General features: G+C 40.4%; 2 protein-coding genes across 6 annotated transcripts in view; one reads left to right on the forward strand and one right to left on the reverse strand.

Moving 5' to 3' along the window:
* The first annotated feature begins 508 nt into the window (after positions 1-508).
* On the forward strand, positions 509-4,594 carry lhx8a (LIM homeobox 8a). Of its 2 annotated transcripts, none has more exons than XM_021613076.2 (8): positions 509-989; positions 1,813-1,965; positions 2,275-2,396; positions 2,772-2,992; positions 3,163-3,266; positions 3,566-3,661; positions 3,751-3,949; positions 4,158-4,594. In XM_021613076.2, the coding sequence occupies exons 1-8, from the start codon at positions 906-908 to the stop codon at positions 4,232-4,234; spliced, it is 1,056 nt and encodes a 351-aa protein (XP_021468751.1). In that variant the 5' UTR covers positions 509-905; the 3' UTR covers positions 4,235-4,594. The 2 variants fall into 2 exon arrangements, with proteins under 2 accessions (XP_021468751.1, XP_021468750.1); XM_021613075.2 differs by having other exon boundaries at positions 510-989; positions 3,751-3,979.
* Positions 4,595-6,566: 1,972 nt separating this feature from the next.
* LOC110530945 (choline transporter-like protein 5-A) overlaps positions 6,567-20,074 on the reverse strand; it is a 93,396-nt gene continuing 79,888 nt past the window's right edge. The window contains exons 5-22 of one of the 4 annotated variants that reach the window (XM_036985752.1): positions 18,686-18,770; positions 17,984-18,112; positions 14,802-14,862; positions 14,599-14,722; positions 14,387-14,470; positions 14,136-14,248; positions 12,683-12,814; positions 10,557-10,656; positions 10,352-10,444; positions 10,035-10,122; positions 9,668-9,930; positions 9,430-9,524; positions 9,249-9,352; positions 9,021-9,094; positions 8,850-8,920; positions 8,232-8,320; positions 8,055-8,139; positions 6,567-7,764 (exon numbers count right to left, since the gene is read on the reverse strand). In XM_036985752.1, coding sequence (XP_036841647.1) covers positions 7,670-7,764; positions 8,055-8,139; positions 8,232-8,320; positions 8,850-8,920; positions 9,021-9,094; positions 9,249-9,352; positions 9,430-9,524; positions 9,668-9,930; positions 10,035-10,122; positions 10,352-10,444; positions 10,557-10,656; positions 12,683-12,814; positions 14,136-14,248; positions 14,387-14,470; positions 14,599-14,722; positions 14,802-14,862; positions 17,984-18,112; positions 18,686-18,770 — 1,885 coding nt within the window. In that variant the 3' untranslated portion in view covers positions 6,567-7,669. Of the gene's footprint in view, positions 7,765-8,054; positions 8,140-8,231; positions 8,321-8,849; positions 8,921-9,020; positions 9,095-9,248; positions 9,353-9,429; positions 9,525-9,667; positions 9,931-10,034; positions 10,135-10,351; positions 10,445-10,556; positions 10,657-12,682; positions 12,815-14,135; positions 14,249-14,386; positions 14,471-14,598; positions 14,723-14,801; positions 14,863-17,983; positions 18,113-18,685; positions 19,063-20,074 lie in introns of all 4 variants that reach the window. The other 3 variants (XM_036985755.1, XM_036985754.1, XM_036985753.1) reach the window with 3 other exon arrangements.

A 20,074-nucleotide genomic window follows, 5' to 3' on the forward strand; every position in this document is an offset into this window, starting at 1 on the left:
TTGTATTATGAAAACGAAAAAATGAAAGAGACGTGCTGAAAATTTAATTTAGAGCAAAATTATACAATTTCAGTAAAACAGGGAAGGTAAAGAATTACTATAATGGGCCATACATCGCATAACTTTTAAGAGTTGCATTATGATCATTGTTATAATGCTTTTCCTATTGAAAAGGGTCCCCACGCTTATCAGGTTTAACTAATGCTTTGTGCGTACAATGGAAAAACAAATAATGGGCAAACAATACATTATTTTTAAATATTAGAGGTTTCACAAAGCTGCTTGTATTTAGCAATTATAGGGCCCATTGTTCATTGAACTACTACCACCATCATAATCAGCTGCAGGTAGCAATAACGATACTGAACTCAGCTGGGATACAATAAACCAAAATTGGGTGCTGTCCGTTGCTTTCTGCCCAGATGCCACCGGTTAGTCCTAATGGGGTGGATTAAAAAAGAAATGATTGCGGCTGTACGAGTTCTTTCTTTTCTGAAACTAAGGTTGCAAACATTCGGCTACAGTAGTAGCTGTAAGATATACACCAGGCGTAAATGGGCTGTTAAATTTAGTTCCAATTTCTTTTTACGTTTGGCAGCCTACTGTGAAATGGGAATTAATCACGAGCGTTTTATCCAGGAAGATTGTTGCATATGTCCCCCCCCAAAAGATCAAAGGTTACATCGAAATACTTGCCCTATGGATAACATGTCATATCCACTACAAGGCGGGCATGTGGTAAAGGAGGTGCGGCCAAGACCGTCATAATGAAAATGGAGAGGGAAAAAGCTACACCCTCAGTAATGTAAAGACCGCTTTCAGTGGAGCATGGTTGGTGCAGCAGCCTCTGACACTGGGCTATATCGGATTATTCTCCTGGTCGATTTGTTTTAGGACTACAAGTAATGTATTGGAAAAGTGAACTAATGTTGGCTTGCTCCAAGGTGGACGATATTGAAAATGGGTTCAACTCAATTTCCAACACCACGGTAAGCCTAAATTCAATATTACCAAAATAAAGTATCGGAGCATTCATCGTGTTTTGAGAATATTTTTCTTCATTTCTTGCTATTACCACTAGTTTAAACGTCCTATAATTGGACCGAATTGTGGTTACTCCAAACCGATAGGCTATGATTCGGTTCCAAGTTAACGACATCATTTTATATTAGTTTTCTGGGCACAAATCAGTTAATTCATTACCTGAGGGAATGTGCGTTTATTAATCAAAAATAAACCCCTGCAGCTGTGACAGCCGCGGGCTGATCGCACGTTGGTTTGAAGAGCGCTGCAATGGCGCTAATTGCCAAAAGTCAGCAAACATATTGTTTATTTGATTTGGCCATTAAGGCTTTATTTTATTTGTATATATATAGCCTATTCTGATCGATAATTTGTCTTAAATTTCACTTTGAGAATTGCCCTCCTGCAGACAACTAATTTGACATCGGAAACGGATGCGTTGGTAATGTGAACTGTTGCGAAAAATGCTTGAATTAGGTTAACATTTTTCTCAAGAATCGTGCAATTTGGTTTGTAAACTTGTATTATTCGAGATGATAGCTTATTTTGCTCCAATTTCTTTTGACCCCTCACTATACCTAAGGAGAGATGTGTAGGGCCATCTTCCGACCCTCAGAACATAGGCTACCTGTGATTCCTACTTTTACTTGTACGCCTATTTCAGTATGCGTAAAACCTTCAGTGGAAATTGACAACTTCCAAACTGTTAGGCCACATTTTGTCAAACATACATTTTTGTCCGTAGTTTACACATGGAACATATTTTGTAAGTTTTATTTGACTATCCAGGGCACCTCGGAAGACATTTTTGAAGACGAGTCATATTCACCGTCATCGTCTTTGTCGTCATCCTCGACACTGCAGACGATGGCATCAGCCTCTCTGGGGAAAAGCCTTTGTGCAAGTTGTGGTTTGGAGATAGTTGACAAATACCTGCTCAAGGTAAGATGACAGGCATTATTAGGCCTATTCAACCAAGGCCTAAAGGCCAAGGCCTTAAATGGTTGTCCCACGCCCATAAACGAATAGGCCTACAGTAATTCACATTTTCAACTAAGAAGGTTTGACATTGACCTATTTGTTAGCCCAAATAAAGTAACATTTCAGTTCAGATATTTAAAAAAATATTAAACATTTTTCACTGACATTGAAAGATATTCATACTTGCCTTTCGTGTACTAAAACTGTAGATGAAGCTACTATTTCGGTTGAATAAATGTTTGAGGTCAGACTGCTATGGCTACATTTCAGGTGAACAACTTGTGCTGGCACGTGAAGTGCCTCTCGTGCAGCGTGTGCCAAACTCCTCTTGGAAGGCATGTCAGTTGTTACATCAAAGAGAAAGAGGTTTTCTGCAAACTCGACTACTTCAGGTAATTATATGGCCTCAGATTGTTTATCTTAAGCCTGTTTAAATAAAAAATATTGATTCTTAGAATGAAGTGTTGACATTACCTTGGGCCTTATGAGGCCATGCACCACCACAGCCTACAATTTGTTTGAGAACAAAGGTTTAAATCTTCAATTTGAACATGTATTTTTACATCTAACTTTTCATAACATATACACGTTTATAAGAGTTGCTATATAGAATATTTGCATTCCCCACAGTTCTACATTAGTAGGCTAGAATGTATTTTAGCCTATCATGCAAAATTGTATAACACGAATGTGTTGCATTATGTAGTTTACTGTAAACTACAAACATATCAGTGTCATGTTAAAAAAAAAAAAAAACTTTCTCACAGGAAGTATGGAACTCGCTGCGCCCGTTGTGGCAGGAACATCCACTCCAACGACTGGGTAAGGAGGGCGAAGGGCAACACCTACCACCTGGCCTGCTTTGCCTGCTTCTCCTGCAAGCGCCAGCTCTCCACGGGGGAAGAGTTTGCCCTGGTGGAGGAGAGGGTGCTGTGCCGCATCCACTACGACTGCATGCTGGACAACCTGAAACAGGCCATGGAAAGTGGTAAGCAACATTAAGGGTGCATAGAAAGAACAGGAAGGCGTTTATTGAACAATATTCAGACTGTACACAGGCCTTTTTTCTACAAATTTATGATGTAGCAATTTATTTGAAGCTTGTTCTTTTGAAACATTCATTGATAACTGAATGTTTGTGGTCACATGTCCTTACAGGAAAAGGTGTGAATGTAGAGGGAGCCCTACCGTTAGAGCAAGAAGGGTCCCAGGCCAAACCAACTAAGAGGGCTCGCACTAGCTTCACTGCAGACCAGCTACAGGTGAACATCATGGATTATTTTTTACTTTTCTGTACCCCCAGAAACCACTGACGTGCATTTTTGGAATTGCACTTGACACGCCCCAAGCGCTCACTCTGCTGATAGATACTGTACTTTGAGGAAAAATGTACTTCCTATGCCTGTGGTATGTGGTTGTCCAACCTAGCGATCTTAAGATGAATGTACTAACTGTAAGTTCTGGATAAGTGTCTGCTAAATGCCTAATGTAGAAGTGCCAAAACCATACCAAGATCAATATTCATGTGTGCATCTTGCATTTTCTGCATCTTGTCTGTCAGGTGATGCAGGCTCAGTTTGCTCAGGACAACAACCCGGATGCTCAGACCCTCCAGAAGCTGGCAGAGAGGACTGGTCTCAGTCGCAGGGTCATCCAGGTTAGCGTGCTAACATTTTAGCCTAGTCAAATAATTAGGTGTCCCTGAAATTACAAAGAAAGCTTAACCCACCCCTGTTCCATCTCCAGGTTTGGTTCCAGAACTGCCGAGCTCGTCATAAGAAGCACGTGAGCCCCAACCACCACATGTCGTCCGCAGCAATGTCATCGCTACAGCAGTCCAGGCTCTCTCCGCCTCTCCTGGATGATCTCCAGTACACAGCTTACATACCAACAGACACACCCATGCACACGCCCATGCTTACCGCACTGCACACATACATGGATGGTGAGCAAAGTCGACACTTGGAGATCACAGGTTCATATTTTTACATGTCTTGTGTATCATGAGTGACATCTTATTAGTTTTGTGTTAGAAATCAGTGCAAAGATCTGAAGTCACAATATTTGAAATCACAGTAATATGAGTAGTGTATCAATATTACTATAACCAATAATGGGTTTTGGACTAACAAAAGCATGTTTGTGTTCTTCAGTGCACTCTCCATCCTCACTGGTGTTCCAGCCTATTATGTCCCATTCCATGACACAGCTGCCAATCAGCCATGCCTGATCGTTATATTCCACCCCCTGCAGAACCGGGTCAGAATGCTGTGGAGCGATACTCACCGTCCATCAAAGGGTGTGGGGCACCTACATTAAATTATTTGAGGGTTTATCGAAGGAGATCCAATGGTCAGAATTTAATGTAAAATAAGGAGGTTAATTTCTAAACTTTTTGTTAATATATATATAGTATCTATATTGGTTATGAAATTTCATATTTAATTTATTTGATGCATGTGACAGCACTTTGTTTAAAGTAATGAAATGATTTGATATATTAAGTTTCTATTTTGTCGCTGATATATAGCTGAGCTCTGTTTTTGATGGCTGTGAAGAAATACTGAATAAAAGCCATATGATCACTGCTGACAATGAGGGACTGGACTTCACTAGATGCTTGTTCTGATGTTCATGAGGATCATAATGCCATTTGACACACTTCACATTTTAACTGATTGAATAGTCTTTGTTGTGCCTAAAAGTCACATTTGTTGCTGGTAGACTATTTCGCATGGGCACTGGCACATACCCATGGGCAAGAATGCCGTTAAAACATTGAGACTCATCCTCTTGCCTTGAGTCCCTCGTCGTTTCAGTCTTCTGAATATTTTTCTCTCTTCCTACTCTTCTGTCTCTTTGTCTGGCGTCTGCGGAGCATCCGCAGAGTGCTGGTATTGTGGTAGGGTCGAGCGGCTGAACCATCATTGTACTCTTGATCCAGCACTGGAATAGACTAACTGAAACGGAGGGAGAATAGACTGGTATTTGGGATTTATGGTTCGGTGTAAAAAAAGGTCTTAGCTGCAATAGCTGTGGATTTGTATCATGCTTGTACACTTTTTTTTTTAATGGTGTAATTGCATTGTGGCACAGCAAGTGCTGTAAAGCACATGGAACTATTCAAATGCGTTTTATTTATAGACGTCACATCACGTTCATTGACAACATCTTACAAAAGAAAATCACATTAAATACGGATCCCAAAATGTAGAAAAGAGCATGTACAAGTAATTGACAATATTAAAAATGTAGCACTTTTTTCATCTGTACCACTGACGTACAAATTCGACAAATGGCTTTGACATCCTTCCATTGTCAGGAGTCTAAAATGTTTAGCCTAAAGTAAAAACCTAAATTTTCCACTAGCTAGGCACGCTAACTAGAACCTGCAGTTGTCATAACACCTTATGCTCAACTAACAGAACTGCATTTGTTTTTGTATGCGTCTTCATTGCAGTGACACTGACACACCAAGTATTTGCCAGAGCCACGGTGATCAAGGTAAAAAGAAAATCACTTCAGACAACTGTAATCCACCAAACATCAGCCAAAACTAGGCATAGGAATTATTTTGCTTGCAGGCTTTCCTATCAGACAACATACAGTATTTGTATGGCTTATGGAAAGCAGTCCATTGGCCAGGAAGTAACACCATTCAGTTGTAAGGACATCCCATCAAGACCAAGAGATGACATGCCTTCAAATCCTGAGCTCTGGTTGAGTTAAGTGAAACATCAGGTTTGACGAAGTCGATTCAGTATTTGTACAGCAGGGGAGGAGCATATTAGATATACAGGAGCCCTTATTTGAAACTGCTAGTCCCCCCATACATACAGTATTAGTCAAAAGTTTGGTCAAACCTACTCATTCAAGCGTTTTAAATAAATTATTTTCCAAATCTTCTACATTGTCGAATAATAGTGAAGACATCGAAACTATGAAATAACACACAGAATCATGTAGAAACCAAAAAAAGTGTTAAACCAATCAACATTTTTTAATTGGATTGAGGTTGGGTGATTGTGGAGGCCAGGTCATCTGATGCAGCGCTCCATCACACTCCTCCTTGGTCAAATAGCCCTTGGGTCATTGTCCTGTTGAAAAAATCTCTGAATAGTTGAAATTGAGATGTGTCCGTTACTTGAACTCTCTGAGGTGCAGTTAATTGCCGATTTCTGGGGCTGGTAACGCTAATGCACTTATCCTCCGCAGCAGAGATAACTCTGGGTCTTTCCGGGGGCGGTCCTCATGAGAGCCAGTTTCATCACAGCACTTGATGGTTGTTGCGCCTGCACTTGAAGAAACTTTCAAAGTTCTTGAAATGTGTCTTTGCTTATTTAAGCTGTTCTTACCATAATATGGACGGTGTCTTTTACCAAATAGGGCTATCTTCTGTATACCCCCCCCCTACCCTGTCACAACACAACTGTCACAAATTAACTTTTAAAAAGGCACACCTGTTAATTGAAATGTATTCCAGGTGACTCATTAAGCTGGTTGAGAGAATGCCAAGAGTGTGCTACTTTGAGCTGTTTTACACTTTTTTTGGTTACTACATGATTCCATATGTGTTATTTCATAGTTTTGATGTCTTCACTATTCTACAATGTAGAAAATAGTAAAAATAATAAAATAAAGAAAAGCCCTGGAGCCCTGGAATGAGTAGGTATGTCCAAACTTTTGACTGGTACTGTACATGTAGGGTATCACACACATAATGTAGGCTACCCGTGCTATACATTACATGAGCCCATGTGTGGGTGTAAAGGTCATCACAGATGCAGGTTTTGACCGCAAACTGCACTGTTTTCTGCAGTAGTGGGATATAGGGCAGAATTTGATCATGATTGTCCTTGACACTGTTGCTTAACCTTTAGTGGCTGAATATTTGGAACTCCATTAGTACCCAATATTGACTTTGAGTAGCATAAATCAACTGGTTGATTTAGCTAAAAGTCTGCAGAACAAGTATTAGTCGGACTACAATTTAGAGTTCTGTCAGTCTGCTGCACCCAAAAGGTTCCTTTTGTTCTAAATATGGAAGTTCATGGCGTGATTGTTTTTGCAGTAAGGGCCATCGTCCATGTAAACTGCAGTTACAGTACAGCTGCTGAGGACTAATAATGATGCTAGGGATGATACAGTAGTGTACTGCATGTTGGATATGCATAGTCTCTGATCTGTTTGGAGCAAACCAGAAGTGTTTCTCTCTCTCGCTGGACCAGAGAGTTACACGTTGGTTTCAGTATCAGCACAAGTCACAGTGAAGTCTGACCACCTGAACTTGTTCCAAAATAGTTCCTGCCTGTCAGTCCCTAGTCTTGAGGTAAGGCAGTAGCAAAGTCTAATGGCCACACTATTAGTCTCATTGTTCGATTCTCTAGGTCTAACAGTTATTCTAATGATCACACATGTCATAGTCAATGTAAGTGTTCGTATGAGTCTCTCAAAATCAGTCAATGTTAGTTCTGAAGACTTTCGAAGTTTCTGAGTTGCAAAAGTCACAGTCAGTGGTCTCATTCTCCATTAGGGACTGATATCTCCTTGTTAGCTGATAGACAGCATAGTGTAGGTAGCCAGAGTTGAGCTCTGTTCAGTTTAAAGCATGCTAAATAACTTGGAAGAAGTAAAGCTATTAGTTTGTAGGAGAGTGTTGCATTCCTCAGTGGTGCTCAGTTTTTCTCAGAATACTGTGCAGCTCAGCAGACATGAGGAAGGGTTTCTCAGGGCTCCCGTCGTTCCTCTCCAAGTCCTCACCTGGAGGGGTGTATGGGAGGAGTGGAGAAAGGAATACAGGAGGAAAGGAGATGAGCGAGAGGGATTAGAGGTGCTCAGATAGAACGTGAAGCAAAGCAAGAGAACAGCCACGGTGTAAAAAAAGAAGAAGGTCAAAGCGTTGATATTGGGATCGACTGAATATCCAAGGATAAGAGCAGGTGTAATTCCTTCAGATGTTATTTTCAATTTAAAATGGAAATGAATCAAAAACCAACACCACAGTGTTTTGGAAGCACGTCCATGAAGAACAATACGTAGGCTTTACTTACAGAAACACAGAAACAGCGTGTCCACACACATTGCATAGACGCTGAAGAATCCATGAGCGATCAAATAGGACCCGAATATCACCGTCTGCCAATGAGAAGACACGATAATACACCATCAATACCCAGCTGAATGTAGGATGTACCCATTTCTATACCCTTTCTATTGTTGTATCTTACCAGTAGAGGTACCCAGTAGTAATGCAAGGTCGGCACATCTTCCTGAACAATTGGTATTTTGTGTGTGAAGAAAAAGAAGGCTATGACGCCTGCAACACACAAAAAACACAACATTGTAAATACCCCAGCCAGGTCACCCGTGATACAATTCAGTGTTTGACGTCCATCCATATCCGAGGACGTTGGGAGTTTATGTGGAAACTGGCCACTAGGTGGCACCAGTGAGCGCTGTTACCTTAAAGTAGGTTTCGGTAAGCATCTGCCTTTGATTCCAAAGGTTGTAAGTTTGAATCCAGCGATAACTATTAACTTAATCATTCAGAGTAAATGACTAACCTTAAGAATTGGGAGTTCATGCCTAAACTTAGCCTTAAACACTTGAAATTCAACGTTTGGAACAACTTTGAAATTCAACGTTTGAGAAACATGGATGAACATCTAATTCTGACATGAAACTGTGAGAGCTTGTTGAAAAACCCACAGATATGCTTCATCTTTTATTTAGACTTTAAAACGTGACTTTTGACTGATTGCAGTCAAATAAAATATCAACTGTTATCCTAAAAGGATGATATAGTAGTCACAATAAAAAATATATGTTTATTTGCAATGACTCACCTACACTCCCTGCTATTAGCACTTTCCCCAGGAACAGTAGGAAGTCTGTCACTCTGTCCAGTACCGCCACCCTGCAGGAGAAAGGGGTGAACCCAGTAAGGTTACCCCAGTGAAGTGCCAGCCAACACTGGGTTGCCTAATAATCCAACCCCTGGCTTCAGAGGGCCTTACCTTACTACGTTTCTCATCAATAGGCAGAAGGCATCTCGAGCTGACGTGCAGAAGCACTTCCCATATATTGCAATCTAGAGGGAACCCACAGACCATGGGACCATATTGAGTTATAGCATACACCGTAGCTAATCTACCCTTGATTCAGTTACTACATATGCAGCGATTAACACAGATCAAAGCCATGTAATAATATCAATACATATAGACACACATCACACTACTCACCATAATGTAAGCATTTCTGTTCATGAATTTGATGAAGCGCTCTAGACACCAGAAACAGCATTTGAGGCAGCAGAGCAGGAAGCGTGCTGCCACGTTACTGGCACCTGAACACAGACCACCGACCATTAGTGATGAGTTACTCCACAGAGTCACATCCACGACTAGATGAAGCCGAACTCACCTTTGAGTTTTGAATCTAGATACTCCAGGATAACTCGAGCCATCTGAACCAGGGCCAGAATCAGAGCACCAAATGCCAGCGAGCCAGTGTGATACCTGTAACCCAGCCACACACACATCTTTAGTCATGAAAAAACAATCAGAACCTCCCAAACGCTCCAAACACCTAAAAACCTGTCTCAAACAATCCCTGAGCCATAGTGAAACGAACTGGCAGAATGGTACGGAAGGCTCATTACCGTATGGCCCTGCTAAATGAAGAAAACAGGGGGCAGGTGGGGATGTCCTGGGGCTTCCTCCGGGCCCAGTAGTAGGAGGCGAAGGCCCCAGCCAGGGTACACTGGCCCAGGGCGATGATAAAGTTGACCAGCCACAGGAAGATGAGCAGGTTGGACAGCTGGAGGATGAAGAGGTAGCGGTGGTAGGGCGTCTCCCCGCCGTAGAACGCAAATGTACACTGGGCGCCCGGACACGTCTTGGACACGTTGGTCTTGTTGAAAGTCTGGGAGGGAGGTTGTGATAATAAACGACTATTTATACAAATCGGGGGTACTCCACACCAGAGTTTCTGTGTATGTCTGCAGGATACTTAGAAAGGGGACTTACCTCAGGATCGCATGTCTTGTTTGCGTACATGCAGTTGGGCTCAGCAGCCATTACTTTATAGATGGCATCTCCAGAGGAGGCCAGGAATCTGTGTGTAACGCTGATTAAGCATCAAACATGTTGCTGTTGTACAACAATACACAACAAAACAGCACTTTCTTAGATCAATCTCTGTGTCTCTGTTTCTGTATTCCATAAGTCGTTCAATACAATATACTTTATAGAATCTGGGATCGGAATCATGAACAGCACGATGACCAAAGAAATGCACCAACACCGCCCTCTAGTGGAGAAACACCACACCAGTAAGAGGATACACAGAGGTGACGGAAAAGTAGGAGATGCAGATGGCCAGCAGCAGGAAGGTGATGATTGGGTAGAAAAGTGTTGACATGATGTAGCTAACAGCCCTAGAGACAGAGGCACAAGAAGAACATTGTAAATAAACTATTCTCAAACAACAGTTGTGAAGACAGCGAGAGAAGTTACTGTGAGAGAAACTGTTACTATTAGTCGACTTACTTGCTTCCCTCCCTCAGTAGAGCGATAGCGATCCATACTCTCTTCCTCAGAAAGATCAGAATGATCAAGATGGAGGCCTCTATGGTACACAGAGCTATCACTAACAGAGGGGGGGGGGGGGGGGGGGGGACACAGCAGAAGGTCTGAGCCAAACCATAGTAACATCAACCCATATTAACATCAAACCATAGTAATATCAAACCATAGTAACATCAAACCATAGTAACATCAACCCATAGTAACATCAAACCATAGTAACATCAATCCATAGTAACATCAACCCATAGTAACATCAACCCATAGTAACATCAAACCATAGTAACATTAACCCATAGTAACATCAAATCATAGTAACATCAACCCATAGTAACATCAACCCATAGTAACATCAACCCATAGTAACATCAACCCATAGTAACATCAACCCATAGTAACATCAAACCATAGTAACATCAACCCATAGTAACATCAACCCATAGTAACATCAAACCATAGTAACATCAAACCATAGTAACATCAACCCATAGTAACATCAACCCATAGTAACATCAACCCATAGTAACATCAAACCATAGTAACATCAATCCATAGTAACATCAACCCATAGTAACATCAACCCATAGTAACATCAAACCATAGTAACATCAACCCATAGTAACATCAACCCATAGTAACATCAAATCATAGTAACATCAACCCATAGTAACATCAAACCATAGTAACATCAACCCATAGTAACATCAAACCATAGTAACATCAACCCATAGTAACATCAACCCATAGTAACATCAAATCATAGTAACATCAACCCATAGTAACATCAAACCATAGTAACATCAACCCATAGTAACATCAACCCATAGTAACATCAACCCATAGTAACATCAACCCATAGTAATATCAAATCATAGTAACATCAACCCATCGTAACATCAAATCATAGTAACATCAACCCATAGTAACATCAACCCATAGTAACATCAACCCATAGTAACATCAACCCATAGTAATATCAAATCATAGTAACATCAACCCATAGTAACATAAACCCATAGTAACATCAACCCATAGTAATATCAACCCATAGTAACATCAACCCATAGTAATATCAAAGTAATATCAAATCATAGTTATATCAACCCATAGTAATATCAACCCATAGTAACATCAACCCATAGTAATATCAAAGTAATATCAAATCATAGTTATATCAACCCATAGTATCATCAACCCATAGTAACATCAACCCATAGTAATATCAAAGTAATATCAAATCATAGTTATATCAAACCATAGTAACATCAACCCATAGTAACATCAACCCATAGTAATATCAAAGTAATATCAAATCATAGTTATATCAACCCATAGTAATATCAAAGTAATATCAAATCATAGTAACATCAACCCATAGTAATATCAACTCATAGTAACATCAACCCATAGTAACATCAACCCATAGTAATATCAAATCATAGTAACATCAATCCATAGTAATATCAACCCATAGTAACATCAACCCATAGTAACATCAACCCATAGTAACATCAACCCATAGTAATATCAAATCATAGTAACATCAACCCATAGCAACATCAACCCATAGTAGCATCAAACCATAGTAGCATCAAACCATAGTAACATCAAACCATAGTAACATCAACCCATAGTAATATCAAACCATAGTAACATCAACCCATAGTAACATCAAACCATAGTAGCATCAAACCATAGTAACATCAAACCATAGTAACATCAACCCATAGTAACATCAACCCATAGTAACATCAACCCATAGTAACATCAACCCATAGTAACATCAACCCATAGTAACATCAACCCATAGTAACATCAACCCATAGTAACATCAACCCATAGTAACATCAAACCATAGTAACATCAAACCATAGTAACATCAAACCATAGTAACATCAATCCTAACCCAAATGATCCTCTCCAAATGTTATGTATTAAGATAATGACAGACTGTGTATTTACAGAACATCTATTTACTAATTTTCAACTTTTACAGGAACTGGTAATCAGGCTAAATGGTTTGAAAGAGGCTTATCCCTAAGACAAAGCTGAGAGAGAGAGATATTGTCATGAGTGAGGTGATGACATACAGAAGATGAGCCATGTCTGACTGAGATGCAGGTAAACCGTGACGTCTGTCTGGAAGCCGATGTCTACGATGGTCACATCTGCCCCGGGCTGCTGCCTCAAGAGGGAGAACTCCAGGTAACAGTGCCATATCCCTACAGAGACACGGGAAGCAGAGGTTAGGGAGGTAAAAACAGACACACACTGACACACTGGTACACGGCCATGCACGCACACGCGTATGTACAGTTACACACACTTTATTATAGTAAACTAAAACTGAAACTAAAATGAAAACTAATCATGAAAAAACTCTTTGTAAATAAAATAAATAATGAACACACCCGTTGGCACAGCAGCACCGCAGATATTGGCTGCGTTTGAGTGGCAAAGGCTAAAGCAAACAACTGTAGACAAAATTGGAGTGAAGTCGGGGGAGGTGCATCTGCGACAGCTGAAAGTCTAACATTGCTGTGTTTTTTCAACAGCAAGGCTCAGATCAACATGGCAGTGTTGCCATTGTTTCTAAAAGGTTTTCTGTGTAATGTCGAAATAAACACGTCTCCAACCCACATATCACACACTCACAAACTGACATCATAATATAATATTATGTGTGTACATTGTACAATCCCTTAGTGAGACAGAGCCTCAAATATCAAATTCATTTGCATATATCCACTGTACATATAAATTGCGGGAAATTGGTTTGTTTTTCAGTCACGCCTTTGGTCACGTTCGCGTGGGTCACCCCTAATGATTGGTTGACAATAGAGCCTCCAATTGCAGAAACTTGAGGTTGACTGCGGTCAAAACTTCATGACCTTTGACCACATGATTTTTTGTAAAGTTCATGCACCTGACATGTGGGTGCAAGTCGGACCGTTTTTATCCCCAGAATGTAACACACATAGAAAGGTGATAAAATTCGACTGCCCGAACACGGCCATTGAGATGAGCATGATGCAAAACCTTGCTCTCACACAGACAGTCACACAGAGTATCTGCGCATGTGCACGGGTACGCTTCACGCTGCTACAACGTGGTAGCTACGGGACCAGAACAGCGGAGACGTTTAACCTCGCGCTTCACCGCTCCTGGTTGTTGTGGAAATTGACCCTCTATTACAGTTTACTTTGTGCATCTACGTCATTTCGCTGAGTCTACCTTTAAACCTAACCTATAACCTGACTCATCACCTTACGCATTACTGTCCCACACTGGCAAGAACTGACATCCCCAAAACACACTAAAACTTCAACTAAATAATATAAAAACGAAATATAAATGTTTTTTATAAAACTTCGACTAAATAAAAACTTTTCAAGTGGATCGGAAAACTAACTGAAACTAAGCTGAATTTCGAATAAAAGTCTTAAATTAATAGAAATAAAAAAAAATATTAAAAACACAAAACTCTAATAACTTTGACACACACACACACACACACACACACACACACACACACAGACCGACCGTAAGCGATCACCAGTATGACGGCGATGATGGTGAACCAGAGGAGGAGTCCGGCAGTGAAACGTAGCAGCAGGATGAAGATCAGACTGACCACCAGTGCTATCACCAGACCTCTGGAAATAACACACAGTACACACTCTAAATATAGTATTTCACAGTAGCGTAAAAGTACAATAAAGTACCGTACAGCACAATTCATTGTCTGTTATAAGAACTCAACCCAGTGTATCTCTGCCAGCAAGACTTCTTACATCAAGATCCAGTTCCATGAGGCGGCGTAGTCCTCCACAATCTTCATCCCAACCTCCTTAGCATCCACCAGACCTGTGATGCCACTGCAGGAGACAATGGCCATTATAAAACTGCCATAATTACAGAAATGTTTGTGTGTGTGTGTACTGTATGTGCCCGCATGCATGTATAGGCACATCCACATGCATGTGTGGGTGTCTTTGTAACTCACTTGGCGGCGTCTCTTAGTTCAGTCACACTGCGGGCTTTGTCCAGGGCATCTTTGAAGTGGGTTCTTTTGGCCACCGTCAGGGTTCCATTCAGAGTGATGAAGTCAGGAAAACAACGCTGTAGGACTAGTAGACAAGATCATTCAGTATCAGGACTTCTTCCTTATTGCCCGCCAGTTGCTGTCATTTTTATTGATGTACTTACATGGTCTGCTAGGCACAATCATTGATGGACAGTCCTCGTCTCGTAACACTTGTGCAACAGGCTTAAAGCAAAAAGAGGAGAAGTGTCAGTCATGTCCTACTAATTGTCGTTACGCTCTGTGAACAGAAAATTACAAAAGTGTTAAAACTCTGTCTTTAATTCATAATCTTTAACACAACGCAGCACAATTCAGTAGCCTGGGTGTGAGGTATTTGTATTTATTATGGATCCCCATTAGTTCCTGCCAAAGCAGCAGCTACTCTTCCTGGGGTCCAGCAAAATTAAGGCAGTTTATACAATTTTAAAACATTACAATACATTCACAGATTTCACAACACACTGTGTGCTCTCAGGCCCCTACTACACCACTACCACATATCTACAGTACTAAATCCATGTGTATGTATAGTGTGTGTGTGTGTGTGTGTGTGTGTGTGTGTGTGTGTGTGTGTGTGTGTGTGTGCATGCGTGTGTGCGCGTGTCTGTGCCAATGTTGTTGTTTTTTATCTGTTTTTTAAATACAATTTTCCGAATTGCAAAAATTGCTGAAGTTGGAGACTTTTATCTCCCTCACCAACTTCAAACATCTGCGATCTGAGCAGCTAACCGATCGCTGCAGCTGTACATAGTCTATCAGTAAATAGCCCACCCAAATTTACCTACCTCATCCCCATACTGTTTATATTTATTTACTTTTCTGCTCTTTTGCACACCAGTATCTCTACCTGTACATGACCATCTGATCATTTATCACTCCAGTGTTAATCTGCAAAATTGTAATTATTCGCCTACCTCCTCATGCCTTTTGCACACAATGTATATAGACTCTCTTTTTTTCCTACTGTGTTATTGACTTGTTATTTGTTTACTCCATGTGTAAGTCTGTGTTGTCTGTTCACACTGCTATGCTTTATCTTGGCCAGATCGCAGTTGTAATTGAGAACTTGTTCTCAACTAGCCTACCTGGTTAAATAAAGGTGAAATAAAATAAAAAATAAATGTAAAAAAACTTGATGCGGAATAGATTTCCATGTAGTAATGGCTCTATGTAGTACTGTGTGCCTCCCATAGTCTGTTTTGGACTTGGGGACTGTGAAGAGACCTCTTGTGGCATGTCTTGTGGGGTATGCATGGATGTCCAAGCTGTGTGTCAGTAGTTTAGACAGACAGCTCGGTGCATTCAACATGTCAATACCTCATGAATAAAAGTAGTGATGAAATCAATCTCTCCTCTACTTTCAGCCAGGAGAGATTGACATGCATATTATTAATATCAACTCTCTGTGTACAGCCAAGGGCCAGCCATGCTGCCCTGTTCTGAGCCAATTGCAATTTTCCAAAGTACTTTTTTGTGGCACCTGACCACACGACTGAACAATAGTTAAGGTGCGACAAAACTAGGGCCTGTAGGACCTGCCTTGTTGATAATGTTGTTAAGAAGGCAGAGCATCACTTTATTATAGACAAACTTCTCCCCATCTTAGCTACTACTGCATCAATATGTTTTGACCATAACAGTTTACAATCTGGGGTTACTCAAAGCAGTTTAGTCATCTCAACTTGCCTAATTTCCACATTATTTATTACAAGACTTGTAATTACAAGTTGAGGGTCAGGGTTTAGTGAGTGTTATGTTCCAAACACAATGCTTCAGGTTTTATAAATATTTAGGGCTAACTTATTCCTTGCCACCCACTCTGAAACTAACTGCAGCTCTTTGTTGAGTGTTGATGTAATTTCAGTCGCTGTAGTAGCTGACGTGTATAGTGTTGAGTCATCCGCGTACATAGAAACTCTGGCTTTACTCAAAGTCAGTGGCATGTTGTTAGTAAAAATTGAAAAAACCAAGGGGCCTTAACAGCTACCCTGGGGAATTCCTGATTCTAACGGGATTATATTTGATAGGCTTCCATTAAAAAACACCCTCTGTGTTCTGTTAGACAAGTAATTCTTTATCCACATTATAGCAGAGGGTATAAAGCCATAACACAAATGTTTTTACAGCAGCACACTACGATCAATAATGTCAAAAGCTGCACTGAAGTCTAACAAGACATCCCCCACAATCATTTTATCATCAATTTCTCTCAGCCAATCATCAGTCATTTGAGTAAGTGCTGTGCTTGTTGAGTGTCCTTCCCTATAAGCATGCTGATATTCTGTTATCAATTTGTTTACAGTAAAATAGCATTGTATCTGGTCAAACACAATATTTTCTAGACGTTTACTAAGGGTGGGTAACAGGCTGATTGGTCGCTATTTGAGCCAGCTTTAATATTCTTGGGTAGCGGAATGACTTTAGCTTCCCTCCAGGCCTGAGGGCACACGGTCTCTAGTAGGCTTAAATTGAAGATGTGGCAAATAGGAGAGGCAATATCATCTGCTATTATCCTCAGTAATTTTCCATCTAGATTGTCAGGCCCTGGTGGCTTGTCATTGTTGATAGACAACAATATTTTTTTCACCTCTTCTGACTTTACGGAATTCCAAAGTACAATTCTTGTCTTTCATAATTTGTTTCGATAATACATGGATATGTAGTGTCAGGGTTTGTTGCTGGCATGTCATCCCTAAGTTTGCTTATCTTGCCAATGAAAAAGTCATTAAAGTAGTTTGCAATATCAGTGGGCTTTGTGATGAATGAGCCATCTGATTTAATAAATGAAGGAGTCGAGTTGGCTTATTTTCCCAAAATTTCATTTAAGGTGCCCAAAAGCTTTTTACTATCATTGTCACGTTCTGACCTTAGTTATGGCCTGGTATGGTTCTCAATCAGAGGCAGCTGTCAATCGTTGTCCCTGATTGAGAACCATACTTAGGCAGCCTGTTTTCACTCTTGAGTTGTGGGTGATTGTTTTCTGTTGAGTGTTTGTATCTGCACCAGACAGAACTGTTTCGGCTTCGTTCGTTCACTTTGTTGTTTTTGTTCAGTGTTCATTTACTTTTTTTAAAAGACACATACCACGCTGTGCATTGGTTCTCACCTTCTTCCACCACCAACGGCCGTTACAATCATTCTTTATATAATTTATCTTTGTTTCATAGTGTAGTTTCTTTTTCTTTTAATTTCAGTTTATTTAGGTTGTTCCTGCTTTAGACAACTAGTCGTTGTTACACGCGATGAAAGCAGTTCACATCCTAACAGTACACACTTCCAAACAGTGCTACGCCTGCATGCATACCTTTGTTGGGTTGTTGAATCCTGGTTTGCAGAACAGCCTGTAATATTCCCAGGGGGCTGCAGTGATTTGGTATTGCAACTGCATATCTGTGTAGGTTGCAAATCTGTCCGGGCACTTGGAAACACACATCTGAGGAAGTATTGAACACACTAATGAATACCCAGTAAGCTGATATGACACCCTTTTTTAAAGGCCCCAATGCAACGGTTTTTTATATCAATATCGAATAACTTTGGAGCGACAATTAAGTACTTTACTGTCACAGATTTCATAAAAAATTGACAAAAATGGCTTTTTAGCAAAAAACTATTTCTCAAGCTAGAATTTTCCTCAGACTGTCTGGGAGTGGTCTGAGTGGGGAAGGGAAAACTGAAAACTAGCTGTTATTGGCAGAGAGGTTTGGAACTCTCTCTGTTTTGGTCTATTAACCAATTCACTTCATGGTGAGGTCACCATGGAAAGCCGGAACTCCCACCCATGCAAACCTGCTGATTAGAAGGTTCTGTGTAGATTGTATTTTCAACCGGCAACTATTAGGAAATAACACTGATATTTTGTTTTTGGTTTTTACAGTGTTAGTTTCATCAGCTGTTGTACAATAAGATATAAAACAAATAGTTTGACTGCACTGGGCCTTTAACAATAACTCTACCTATGTACTCTATGAGTCAATATTGTTATTGACCAATATGCTATGAATACCTGAGTGGTGGGACACTGGAGGTTGATGAGGACAGCAGGGTTGGCACATTTCAGGATATTGAAGTAGAACAGTATGGATTTTTTTCTATAGAGAGAAAAAAAAACATTGACACAGTGCTGATACAGTATTAGCACTAGGTGGCTGTAGAGTACAGAGCACACATTCAAAGAAAAGCCCTCATATACAATGATGTAACAGTCCCACATACAATGATGTTAAAATGGCCAACTATCTCTTCCCTTCTGTTCTTAATATCTCAATGCATTTTTGGTAAATTTCAGGATGATACTCTCCAGTATTTCAGTATAATGGTTGAGATGGTGTAGTCTCCCCCCGACACGTGTTCCAGACTAAACTCCATCGTAATCCTTTAAGCCTGGGAGAACAACACAGTGCTAATTATTAGCGGATGAGATGTGAGGGCCCTAGCTAGCTGGGAGTAAACACACTACTCCCTATCTCACAGCCCGGCTCCACAAACAGCCTTATCACCGCTCCGCAGCCGCCACTAAAGAACTACTTTAATCATTGCCAAGGTTACAGCCTGTCAATCACACTTGAGGTTTATGAGGGGAATTCAACACCGAGCTGTTTAGTGTGGGGATCCAGTACCAGACTTTTGATTCAATGGGTTGGATTCTGTTGACAATGGGAACTGTGTGTGTGGGGGTGAGCTGCCTTTCAATTGTAATGGTCAATATAACAACATTGAAGCACGCAGGGCTAAGATAAAGAACCAGCCAATGGCCCAGGGGGCTACGCTTGGGCTAGATTGAAGTTAACATTAACAACATATCTAGGATCAGATTATCCTACACTGAATTAAAGGGGATGATAACCTATTTAACACTGTATCAGTGGTAGGGGGGAAATTCTACTAAATTCTACATTAATATCAGCAAATTGGGCACAAGGGAATTATCATTACCTCAAATTGCTCACAGGTATGTCCCTATGGCTGCGTTTACATAGGCAGCCTAATTCTGATCTTTTCCAACTAATTGATCTTTTGACCAATCAGATCAGATATTTTGCCATTAATTGGGCAAAAAATAAGAATCGGGCTGCCTGTGTAAACACAGAGATATCGAGATAGTCGGAAGTCTACATACACTTAGATTGGAGTCATTAAAACTCGTTTATCAACCACTCCACAAATTTCTTATTAACAAACTATCGTTTTGGCAAATCGGTGAGGACATCTACTTTGTGCATGACACAAGTCATTTTTCAAAAAATTGTTTACAGACAGATTATATCTCACTGTATCACAATTCCAGTGGGTCAGATGTTTACATACACTAAGTTGACTATGCCTTTAAACAGCTTGGAAAATTACAGAAAATTATGTCATGGCTTTAGAAGATTCTGATAGGCTAATTGACATC

This window comes from Oncorhynchus mykiss, chromosome 8, assembly GCF_013265735.2.
Source record: "Oncorhynchus mykiss isolate Arlee chromosome 8, USDA_OmykA_1.1, whole genome shotgun sequence".
NCBI classification, from domain to species: domain Eukaryota; kingdom Metazoa; phylum Chordata; class Actinopteri; order Salmoniformes; family Salmonidae; genus Oncorhynchus; species Oncorhynchus mykiss.

Excerpts from the sequence above, each read along its gene's own strand:
- lhx8a (XM_021613075.2), top strand. The coding sequence starts at position 906 with ATGTATTGGAAAAGTGAACTAATGTTGGCTTGCTCCAAGGTGGACGAT. Across the intron at positions 990-1,812 it reads ACTCAATTTCCAACACCACG|GGCACCTCGGAAGACATTTT; the intron begins GTAAGCCTAAAT and ends TTGACTATCCAG. Across the intron at positions 3,662-3,750 it reads TCAGTCGCAGGGTCATCCAG|GTTTGGTTCCAGAACTGCCG; the intron begins GTTAGCGTGCTA and ends TTCCATCTCCAG.